The sequence below is a fragment of the Mustela lutreola genome, chromosome 3 (genome assembly GCF_030435805.1).
Source record: "Mustela lutreola isolate mMusLut2 chromosome 3, mMusLut2.pri, whole genome shotgun sequence".
Taxonomy (NCBI): domain Eukaryota; kingdom Metazoa; phylum Chordata; class Mammalia; order Carnivora; family Mustelidae; genus Mustela; species Mustela lutreola.
Window position 1 is genome coordinate 143,630,724 of NC_081292.1, and position 12,887 is coordinate 143,643,610.

General features: G+C 36.8%; 1 protein-coding gene across 5 annotated transcripts in view; it reads right to left on the minus strand.

Moving 5' to 3' along the window:
• Window positions 1–663: 663 nt before the first annotated feature.
• Window positions 664–12,887, minus strand: part of DYNC1I2 (dynein cytoplasmic 1 intermediate chain 2) — a 56,292-nt gene continuing 44,068 nt past the window's right edge. For 3 of the 5 annotated variants that reach the window (XM_059167042.1, XM_059167045.1, XM_059167043.1), the window contains 3 exons: window positions 5,382–5,522; window positions 3,189–3,314; window positions 664–1,602 (listed from right to left, as the gene is read on the minus strand). In XM_059167042.1, coding sequence (XP_059023025.1) covers window positions 1,489–1,602; window positions 3,189–3,314; window positions 5,382–5,522 — 381 coding nt within the window. In that variant the 3' untranslated portion in view covers window positions 664–1,488. The remainder of the gene's footprint in view (window positions 1,603–3,188; window positions 3,315–5,381; window positions 5,523–12,887) is intronic. The other 2 variants (XM_059167044.1, XM_059167046.1) reach the window with 1 other exon arrangement.

Here is a 12,887-nt window from a genome sequence, read left to right on the forward strand (position 1 = left end):
AACTGAATATATAAAAATGGAGAATTGCCTGAAGTAAATAAAATCAATATAAAATTTTAGAGTCGGAAGGAAATTTAACAGTGGTCTAACCAAACTTAATTCCTGGATAAAAAGAATGAGGCACAAACAGATTGAAACACTTGGCTAAAATCATACTTCTCGTGAGTGCCAGAGCTAGAACTAAGTTGGGTCTAGTATTCCTAGTCAATTATTTTACATTACACAATACTCATAGTTTGGAAATTTTATTATTTGGAAATTTATTTTCAACAGATCTTTGAAACGTTCAAATTCTTTATCTATTCTTCCTTCCTAGCTCATGTTCTGTTGAATAAACAGTTAAATTTTAGAAGGATAAGTGGTTAGGATCAAGGAAATAGACAATTTAATTAAAGTGGATAAAATAAAGATCTGATCATAATGCTTTCCTCTAATTCTGAAATAGGTTGATTTCAACATTAATTCTTAGATTTTTTCACTCACCTTTCAGACTTGCTTATACAAGGTTGTGTGGTAACAGATCTCAAGATGTGGAGTTGATTCAATGACAAAGTTCATTTGAACACTTCCTTCATAGCTACTACTGCAACCATGAAATCAATTTCTCTCAGGAGGTTTTAGTTTCAGAGAGCTCACATACATAATAATCTCAATCAATGAAAATAATAGGCAGCTTTCTGTTTATTCTTTAGAAGAACTACATCTCAGATGGAAAGTAAATTAGGGAGTAAAGCAAAAGTTAACCCAGGATAAATTTTTTCACTGACAGGAAACATCAGTTCACAATTTCATCAAGAGATCTACATTATAATGTATGGCATATTTAAGACACAAAACTTGATGAGATTTGAGGTGGCCACTTACAATGAGAGCTTAAAGAAAGATACGTTAAAAAAAGACACTTTATAAAAGGGATGGGAAAATTAAAATTGCAAGGCTAAATCAAAATAAAATCTGAAAAGTTAAAGCATATTTGTTTTTATTTAATAGTGATCACATGAATTATAAAGAAGAAAAGGGATATCAGAATGGAGCTTGGGTAAATGTATGCATGCTACGGTTAAGAATAAACATTATTCTTACATATTATGGTTAGTGAGGACAGTATCAGTGTAACACGGAACTGTGATTATTTAAAAATATGCAGAACTGATTTAATCTGTACTTTAGAAATAACTTGAATATAGTGTTACACGTTGAAAAGAATTCAGAAGAATAACTAATACCAAATATACACTTGTGTATAAGAATTCAGAAAAGGCTGCAATCTGTAAAGTTAATCGGCTGTATTAAAAATGACACAAATCCAAAACAAGATGCATGTTATATAAAAAGGGACACTATAATTTACTTGCTCCGTTAAATCCATGGTTAAATCCACGAAATTTCCTTTTAATGAACATTTAGACAGAAACATGCAAATAGTCTTAGGTTCTACTTAGGGACTTCCCCAAACCTGCTAAGGCTACAATATCCCCCTTTCAGGAGCTAAGCAGGTATTCGGGTAGCTGCTTCCTCCTCTGCATCAGCTCTGTTTGCATTAATTTCTGCGAGTGTTCGGCCAAACCGTGCCCATTCATCATTTCGGGGGACAGCAATCTGCTGTTAAAAGAAAGACAATGTTTTATGTATGCTGAGATAGAAGATCATCTTACCCAGTATTTCAGTTTGTTTTCAAATAATTTTTCCATTAAAAAGTAGTAATTGACATAAATGGTCTTTCCATAATTACAGAGACTATAACAATGCTTTACAATACATTTCAAAACAAAAGATGATGTTTGGGATGTGTGTTGTGACAGTCTCAGAAACACTTTTGCTGTTACCACCATCAGTACAAGAGAGAATAACAATGACACTCTGCAAATATGACTCCTATCCACTATTTCATGGATTTTGCTGGTGGGGTAGAATTCCTTAAAATGTTTTACTTCTTGCACTATTCCAAATATGAAATAGTTTTTGAAGCATGCTTCAAAGGGCTGGTTTCTTATGAGAAATTTATTTTTGTTTGGTGCATAAGATAACCATTTTCAGTATCTTAATCCCTTCATCAGAAGGTACATTATGTTTTACCACTACAGTGATTTACAAATAGCTAAAGGAGAAAAGAGGCTCATGATGTTTTTGCCTCCCTGAAGCATCCAATGACTAAAACTTTTTGATAATTGTTATCATAATATTGGAGAAATCTCAACACTGCCAAATTAAAGCACAAACCACTGAGTATAGCAAATGAATGTGCCTGCTTCTTAATCTACCATATTAGATTAGATTAGATTAGTCATATCCAATATGGTAACTACCAGACACATGTGACTGTTCACATTTAAATTACCTGAAATAAAATTTAAAATTCAGTTCTTTCGTTGTGCTAGCCACATTTTAAGTGTTTGATAGCCATATGTGGCTAGTGACTACTGGATTAGACAGTGCAGATATAGAGCAATTCCATCTGTGTGGACAGTTCAATTGGCTATTCTAAATGATTCAATCTACCTCCCTCCAGATCCAATTACTAGAGGCCACAGGGAGTCCAGAGGGGATGGGGACTCATAAGGCATAGCAAAAAAAAAACCAGTGACTAAGGCTTCTTTTAGCTAGGGCTAAAAAGAAGGAAATCACTCCTGAATATCGTGTATAGCCAACCCAAATACTAAAGATGACACAAAGATGCAACTCATCCTGCTGGATTCAATGATAATGGCTTTCCAACAAGGTTCAGAAGTCAAGACTCACATTTCACACAGTCATCAAATAACTCTCAAAGATACTACTTTTGATTTCTACTACCTGGCCCAAGCAAATCTAAACATATAGAAAAATAAGAACCTAAATCTGTAAAGTCCTTAAGTCCATAATGCAGAGTCTATAATTCAACTGTAACTCCAAATTTCTTCTTCCTGAAAAGTTTCTAATCTCTAGTAATGTATGCTTCAAGAAATAAGGTACTTCCAATATATGATATTATCCTCAAAATCTGTTGTGTGGGGGACACAGAACATCCAATTTAGAAAGAAAATTAATCTTAAGAGTTGCTTCTGTTGTGAAAAAAGTTTTATCTTTACAACCATATGGTTTATACAACTTATGAACCTTGAAGACTAGTTTTAGCCACAAAGATACCATAACCACAATGCCCTGAAAGCAAACAGATGTATCAAAATTATAGGCAGTGAGCCCCATACCTCTCCCACATCATATATGACAATCTGTCCTTCAGAATCACCCACAGCAATCTCTCTTCCAGAATGGGTCCATCTTACACGATTAAGAGCAGGATTACCCTCCACAGAAATGCTGGCAGTTGGCACCTGAAGTCATTTAAAATATAGTGCAGTTAAAAGTTTCATCAAGATTTCTATAAACATGTAAAACAGTAACTCTTCTTTCTTTCAATCGGGCTACATTTTTTAAAACAAAGATGAAAATAGATGAAGAATTTTCCCAACTTTCTTCCTGTTCAGTGATACATTATGAATGACATTACAGTCAATCCCTGAAAATGGTTTGGGAAAATAACTTAAGTTCTTATATAAGAAATTCTCACATGACTGGATACACACATCATTTTGAAAGATCTTCTCCTTAATAAAGGATTCTTTGTTGTTATTTTAACTTTTTTTAAGAAATCAAGCTGTTTGAAAACAGATGGACAAAATCCCATTTTAAAAAACATTTCAAAAGCCCTCATAAACAGATTATGGTTCAATTTTAGAGGACAGAAATTACTTTTGTAGCTTGTGACTCTGTCAGCTGAAACCTGTGATTTGATCCATAGTTCCTAGAAAGAGTTCATACTGAAGGTGCAGTCTGGGTCTTGCCAAAGCTCTTGTTCCCATCAGCTGTCTAGAACAGGGTAGGATGATAGCACCAAGACAATGGCACACCACCACCCCCCACCGGCCCCGGAATCTCCCTGTACTTCTCTTATGCTGAGGAAAAAGAGATTTATTTGTCACACCCAGAACAAACAGTCAATGTCTGACTCAGACTGGAAGCACGAAAAAATTTTTGAAACCTGATTAAAAATAATTCTTTTAATTGACACTAGTCATCCCCAGATGACTATTTTAACTCCTAGAATGCCAAAACTGTTAGAGAGAAGAACTGTAATTTATTTTATTTTATTTTTTTTTTTTAAAGATTTTATTTATTAACTTGACAGAGAGAAATCACAAGTAGACGGAGAGGCAGCCAGAGAGAGAGGGAAGCAGGCTCTCCACTGAGCAGAGAGCCCGATGCGGGACTCGATCCCAGGACTCTGAGATCATGACCCGAGCCGAAGGCAGCGGCTTAACCCACTGAGCCACCCAGGCGCCCCAGAACTGTAATTTAGATATATTTTTTGAGTTAAGGATTATAGGAAAGGCCCACATTTAAGTATAACCCCAACTCTCAAACACCAAAATCCAAACTGAAAAAATACAATTGGTACCATTTTAGGTAACTATAAAAGTATAATTAATCCCAACCATCTAGTCAGATACTCTTTCTCCTAGAAGTATCTGAATATTCCTCCTCAAAATACTAAACCAGGAGCTGGCACACTTAACTACTCTTACATTTCTAATATATAACTTCCTTGGCCTGTATATCCAACTATTTTACTTCAAGTGATTTGGATGGCTGCCACCAGAAATATGAAGAAATATGGGAAAGAGTGGGATGTGGGTGAAGGCACCAAGAGACTTTATCCTCTATAACTGTTTCTGACAGAACTCCTAAAAAACATGATCTCTTACCACCACATATCAGTATAGAATTCAAGGAACATTTAAAATATACATATCTAAAAGTAAGTAATAGCTGTAGTTAAATTTCACTTCCAGGAAGTAATGTTAGCATAGTAATTAGGAAATTTTGTGGTTTTTCTATTCATTTTATAGTAATAACACTCTGTTTTCAAGTATTCATGGAACAAGTCATCAAAAATAAATTTTTTTTTCATTTAAATAAGACAGGCTAAACTAATGTTTATGGAAGATATACAATTCTGTCAAGGCTAAGAGATAATTTAGAAATTCAGAATTAAGGTTAACATACTTCAACAGTCTGAAATGATCTGCTTTGTAGCCTGCGAGTAAAAAATAACCCCGTTGCCTTATAAATGAGACTTTGCCAGGACACTACAGACATGATAGTGCTTTTCAGAAGTAAAAGGAAATGCCCCAGTGCTCTTGGCAACATTATTTCTCCCTTCAGTACTGCACAGCATGCTGTTTATTATTAAGCGTACAAAGCTTATTTGGTTTCTTTGTGATGAGGCTACAATCACTGAGCACTTTTACATTCCTTGGGATAAAAGGAATTTCACAAATTATTCAATAAATCTTCAATTTTCTATTTTTCAGTGCAATTTTTGTTATTTTCCTGCTCACCTCTGTATCATTATTGAGATTCCACAAATCCAGCCTCCCCATGCCATCCACACAAGCAAACAGGGCTGGGTGGGTGGGTGACCACATAACATCATAAACATAGTCTGAATTATCTTCAAATGAGTACAAAGGCTTGTTATTCTGAAAGGAAAAAGTTGATTCTTAGCATAGTCAAAATACAACATACATTCAATAGGTATGAATAACATTTTATGATATTTAACTCAGCCTAGAAAAAGTTCCTCTTACTTGTTTCACTACAGACTTACCTGGAGTTATGAACTGAGAACTGACTATTGTATTGCAGTTTCTTTTTAACTTCTAGACACTACACTGTTTTAAAAAAGGAACAGAATATGCTTCAGAAACATTTGCCCAAGAGAAGTCTCTGGGAGGATGATAGCAATGGCAGTTCACGTTTTGAATTCTTCTAACTCTCCCCATAAACCCAAACAAAGCAATAAAGATAGCAAAACCAAAGATTCAAAGACAATATGCACAACAAAATCAGGAGACAAAGCTCCAAATATAAGTAGAAAGAAACTGGGGCACCTGGGTGGCTCAGTGGGTTAAAGCCTCTGTCCTCGGCTCAGGTCATGATCCCAGGGTCCTGGGATTAAGCCCCGCATTGGGCTCTCTGCTCGGCAGGGAGCCTGCTTCCTCCTCTCTCTCTGCCTGCCTCTCTGCCTACTTGTGATCTCTCTCTTACAAATAAATAAATAAAATCTTAAAAAAAAAATCATTTAAAAAAATAAGTAGAAACAAACTTCTACCAATAACAAGGCTTCTGTAGTACAAACATCTGTGTGCAGGAAGAAGTGTGGAAAGGCCTCGGGCTTCTGACAGCCAGAAAGCAGAACAGAAGAGCCTCATAGTTGACAGCAGATACTCACTGGGCAGTGTCAGGGAACATGCTGAGTCTGAGAATAGCAGCAGAAACTGGGAGTTCAATGTAATTCTATTTATAAATAAGTGCAAGTAGACTTCAACGTGATGTAAGTAAGGTCTAATGGTGCAGTCTGAGTTCTATAAACTCTCAAAATTAAAAAACCAAAGCTCCCTTTCAGGACAAAGTCTCACCAAAGAGAAACTGTGAGGAGTAGAATCAGCTTTGTAGAATATAGCACAACAAGGACAAAGGGAAAGAGAAGGCTCAGATCAAACTGGTGGAGAGAACAGAAAAGGCACATCTCAGAAAGTACAAGCCTGAGAGAGAGAAGTATTTACTTTGCAAAAAACACAGAAGAGAAATCTTTAGCCTAAACTAGAAAAGCTATCCTATGCCCATTCCCACCCTCCTAAAAGTAGAGGAAAAAGTAATTTCACTAGTAGAGAATAAGTGACAAAAAAGGATTTGGGTCAAATCCCACACAAAGTTATTGTGGCAGACCTTCAATAATGCTGTCATGACAGTTAAATGGAAAATGGTAGACAAGATGGATTTGCACATGCACAAGAATGAAGAAGGACCCCTCCTTCCTCATACCAGACACAAAAAGTAACTTAAAATGTACTGTAAGTCCTAGCCAAAGCAATCAGACAACAAAGAGAAATAACAGACATCCAAATAGGCCAGGGAAAAGTAAAACTTTCACTATTTGCAGATGACATGATACAGAAAACCCCCCAAAACAGCAAGAAGTGCTGATTTTTAAAAAATCAGTAAATTCACAGGATACAAAATTGATGTACAGAAATCTGTTGTATTTTTATATATCAACAATGAAGCAGCACAAAGAGAAATTAAGACAATACTTTCATTTATAATTGCACCAAAAATAATAAGATACCTAGGAATAAACTTAACCAGAGGTAAACAACCTGTACCCCCAAAACTATAAAACACTGATGAAAGAAACCAAAGATGACACAAAGAAATGGAAAGACATTCCATGCTCAATAGATTGGAAGAGCAAATACTATTAAAAATGTCTACAATTAACCAAAGTAACCTAACGCAATCCCTATCAAAATATCAACAGCACTTTCCACAGAACTAGAACAGACAATTGTAAAATTTATATGGAACCACAAAAGAGCCCAAATACCCAAAGATATTTTGAGAAAGAAAAGCAAAGCTGGAGATATAACCATTCCAGACTTCAAATTATATTATAAAGCTACAGTCACCAAAACAGCATGATACTGGCACAAAAATAGACACAGAGATAAATGAAATAACAAATCCAAAATAAACCCACAACTATATGGCCAATTAATCTTCAACAAAGCAGGAAAGAATATCCAATGTAAAAAAGTCTCTTCGACAAATGGCATTAGGAAAACTGGTCAGATACATGCAAAAGAATGAAACCGGACCACTTTCTCACGCCATACACAAAAATAAACTCACAGTGGATTAAAAACCTAAATGTGAGACCTGAAACCATAAAAATCCTAGAAGAGAACACAGGCAGTAACTTCTCTGACGTCAGGTGTAGGAACATTTTTTCTAGGTATGTCTCCTGAGGCAAGGGAAACAAAAGTAAAAATAAACTATTGGGACTACATCAAAATAAAAATCTTCCAAACAGTGAAGGAAACAATCAACCAAACTAAAAGGCAGCCTATGGAATGGAAGACAATATTTGCAAATGACATATCTGATAAAGGGTTAGTATCCAAAATATATAAAGAACTTCTACAACTCAACACCCAAAAAGCAAATAACCCAATTTAAAAATGCAGAAGATATGAATAGACATTTCTCCAAAGATGTCCAGATGGCTAACAGATACATGAAAAGATGCTTATCATGATCTATCATCAGGGAAATGCAAATCAAAAGCTACAATGAGGGACGCCTGGGTGGCTCAGTTGGTTAAGCAGCTGCCTTCGGCTCGGGTCATGATCCTAGCGTCATGGGATCGAGTCCCGCATCGGGCTCCTTGCTCCACAGGGAGCCTGCTTCTCCCTCTAACTCTGCCTGCCACTCTGTCTGCCTGTGCTCGCTCTTGCTCTCCCTCTCTCTCTGACAAATAAATAAATAAAATCTTTAAAAAAAAAAAAAAAAAAAAAAGCTACAATGAGGACCCTCTGGGTGGCTCAGTCAGTTAGGCGGTTGACTTCAGCTTGGATCGTGATCTCAGGATCCTGGAACTGGGCCCCGCATGGGGTTCCTCACTCAGTGGGGGGTCTGCTTGTCCCTTTCCCTGTACCCCTCTCTCTGTGTTCTGTCCCTCAAATGAATGAATAAAAATTTTTTTTTTAATATTTTATTTATTTGACAGACAGAGATCACAAGCAAGCAGAGAGGCAGGAAAAGAGAGAGGGAGAAGCAGGCTCCCCGCTGAGCAGAGAACTGGATGCGGGGCTTGATCCCAGGACCCTGAGATCATGACCCGGGCTGAAGGCAGAGACTTAACCTGCTGAGCCACCCAGGCGCCCCAAATGAATAAAATCTTAAAAACAAACAAACAAAAAAACCCACAAAAAACCCTACAAGGAGATATCACCTCAGACCTGTCAGAATGGCTCTTATCAATAACACAAGAAACCAGTGTTGGTGAGGATATGGAGAAAAAGGAACCCTCTTGCACTGTTGGCAGGAATGCAAACTGGCACAGCCACTGTGGAAAATGGTATGAAGGTTCTTTAGAAAGTTAAAAACAAAGGTAACCCTATGACCCAGCAATGGCACTACTGGTTATTACTCAAAGAATATAAAAACACTAATTCAAAGGGATATATGCACCCCTAGGTTTATAGCAGCATATATACAATAGCCAAGATATGGAAGTAGCTCAACAAACACACAACAAAAACATACATAGGTGTTCACAGCAGCATTCACAATAGCCCCAAATGGAAACCACTTAAACACTTGATAACTAATGAATGGTAAAAGTGGTATATCCATACAATGGGACAGTATTTGTCCAAAAAAGGAATGAAGTACTGATATATGCCACACATGGATGAACTTTGAAAATATGTGACGTGAAAGAAGCCAGTCACATATTGTGATGCCATAAAATGTCTATAATGGAAGTTCTGCAGAAATTGAAAGTAGGTCATTTCCAGGAGCTGGGTGAAGGGAAAGGAGGAGTGACTGCTTACAGATTTAAGGTACCTTTCCAAAATTTGAAAATGTTCTAAAATAAGACAGTGATGATAGTGCATATCTCTGTGAATCTAAGAACTGTACAATTTATTTATTTATTTATTTATTTTTTTTAAGATTTTTTATTTATTTATTTGACAGAGAGAGATCACAAGTAGGCAGAGAGGCAGGCAGAGAGGAGAGGAGGAAGCAGGCTCCCTGCTGAGCAGAGAGCCCGATGCGGGACTCGATCCCAGGACCCTGAGATCATGACCTGAGCCAAAGGCAGTGGCCCAACCCACTGAGCCACCCAGGCGCCCAGAACTGTACAATTTAAAAGGATGAATTTATAGTATACAAATTACATTTCAATAACAGGTTTTTTAAAAAGATTTTATTTATTTATTTGAGAGAGAAAGCAAGAGAGGGAAAATAAGCAGGGGGAACGGAAGAGGGAGAAGCAAGCCTTCTGCTGAGCAGGGAGCCCAATGCAGGGCTGGATCCCAGGACCCTGGGATCATGACCTGAGCCGAAGGCAGAGGCTTTAACTCACTGAGCCACCCACGTGCCCCAATAACAGTTATTTTAAAGAAAAGAGATAGTTAATTTCTTAAAAAGCGATAGACAGAAATTAACAAAAATATACCTATAAAGGCAGCCCCTAAAGAAGAAAACCAAAGCAATACTATAGAATACAAAAAATAACTCAAGAGAACTCTCCTAAAATAAAGACAGCTTGAAACTACATATTTAAGAGTAGCCTGTGCATCTACGACAATAAACCCTTTAAAGAAAAAGAAAAAAAAGTTTGATCAGCCAGGTTTTGTAAGGACAATTAAGGACAACAATGCTTTTTGCCAAAAGATGACAGAGTGATATGTAAGGTAATCAAAGAAAACAGTGTAGATATGGATTTTATATACAGCCATACTGACCTCTGTAACCCACTAGGCTCTTGTGAATATGAGAATAATGCATCCACAAACACACGACTATAGAATGAGCTTCAGGTGACCAAAAAAACTGAGGAGATGTCAACATACGGACAGGCAGATACCAAGTGATTCATGAGGCTAAACTCTTCTTTATGGAAGTGGAAACAACCTACAACTATACACAACAGTATGAACAATACAGTAAAAATGTAAAATCCAGACTGTGAGAAACTCTAACAAGACAACCAATCTGGTTTCTTCTTCAACAGCGACGAATGGAGAAGAGAGGGAAGAAAGCCCTATCTTAAGAGAGGGGCTCAAAAGATGTGTTACTAGCAAATATATGGATCTCATTTGGATCGTGCTTCAAAAAATAAACAGTAGAGACAAACCATAAGTGACTCTTAATCTCACAAAACAAACTGAGGTTTGCTGGGGGGAGGGGGGTTGGGAGAAGGGGGTAGGGTTATGGACATTGGGGAGGGTATGTGCTTTGGTGAGTGCTGTGAAGTGTGTAAACCTGGTGATTCACAGACCTGTACCCCTGGGGATAAAAATATATGTTTATAAAAAATAAAAAATTAAAAAAAAAACAGTAAAAAATTTTTTTAAATTTATTTTTTATTTTTTAAATTTATTTTCAGCGTAACAGTATTCATTGTTTTTGCACCACACCCAGTGCTCCATGCAATCCGTGCCCTCTCCAATACCCACCACCTGGTTCCCCCGACCACCCCCTGCCCCTTCAGACCCCTCAGATTGTTTTTCAGAGTCCATAGTCTCTCATGGTTCACATCCCCTTCCAATTTCCCTCAACTCCCTTCTCCTCTCTAACTCCCCTTGTCCTCCATGCTATTTGTTATGCTCCACAAATAAGTGAAACCATATGATAATTGACTCTCTCTGCTTGACTTATTTCACTCAGCATAATCTCTTCCAGTTCCGTCCATATTGCTACAAGAGTTGGGTATTCATCCTTTCTGATGAGACATAATACTCCATAGTGTATATGGACCACATCTTCCTTATCCATTCATCCATTTTTTTAATTGAAAACTGATTGGCTATTTAATGAAATAAAGAAATCATTTCATTTTGGGGGTGTGTGATATAGAGTATCATGGTTTTTTTTAAGACTTTATTTTTTAGAGATTATGTATTGAATATTTGTAGATGACATAACATATCTGGATTTGCTTTAAAATCCAGGGGTGGGGAGGGTGTGTACATGGAAATGAATCAAACAAGATGGGCCATGTGTTGATAATCATAGAAGCTAGGTATTGGGTACCATGGCTTCATTATACTCTTCTATTTGATTTTGTATCTACTTGGAATTTTCCATAAGAAAAAGAGTTTAAAAATATTTAAAATTTCCATTCAGATATTAATGTCAAGATTATGACTTAATAGCCAAAAATGTTTACCTGTAATTAAGAAATTTTTAAGCAAAACTTTGAAGTAAGCTAGAAACTGAAACTAAGAGGTTTTTTCCTCTCAAGATCACCATTCTCTATAACTCTCTTTGGCAAAAATGCCAAAAGAAGTCTCACTCTGAAGTAGTGGTTTTCAACGTAGGATGGGCATCATATTCATCTGTAGAGCTTTTTTTAAAAAAGACTTACTTTATTTGTCAGAGAAAGAGAGAACACAAGCAGGGATAACAGCAGGGAGAGGGAGAAGCAGGCTCTCTGCTGAGCAAGGAGCCCAGTGTGGGACTTGATCCCAGGACCCTGGAATCATGACGTGAGCCAAAGGCAGACACTTATCCAACTGTGCCGAGGTTTTTAAAACTCCAGATGCAGCCCCCTGCATCATACAATTCATCAGTGTTTCTGGTGTTGCTGCACTAGTGATTCTGACGCACACCATGATTAAGAGCCACCATGCTAAGGTAAATTATTCCTAAGGTGATAGTATACTTCCTCAAGAATATTCCATTTTTAGCCCATTTTATGGTCTCCAATCAAGGACTTAACAACAGAAGTTGTTCAAAATCAAAATCATGTTCATATGCTCCACTCTGTAAGCATATATATAGGTCTACATAATTTTCTAAAGAAGGGGTTATCAATAGAAAAATGGATAAAAGATTTGAACAGAAATGTTACAAAATGGCCAAAAAGTACATGAAACGTGTTTAACCTCATCAGTCTCAAGGTGATGCAAATTAAAACCACAATGCAATGCAACTATACCTATCAGAATTATTAAAATGAAAAAAAAAAGGGCAGAAAATATCAAGTGTTGAGAAGGCTGCAGAACAAGGGAAGATTTCATATGCTATGAGTTGATTATAAACTGGTAAAATCACTTTGGAAAACTGCTTGGCAGTATCTACTAAAGCAGAATGTAGGCATATCTTGTAAGTATTTCACTCCTAGGTATATCCCCAACAGAAATAAGCGCTTATGTCCATCAAAAGACATCTACAAGTGATTCATGAGGAAATATTTTTCTTTAAAGAAGTATAAACAATGCCAGTAGCAGCACTAATCTTAACAGCCCACACTGGAGCAAACCCAAATA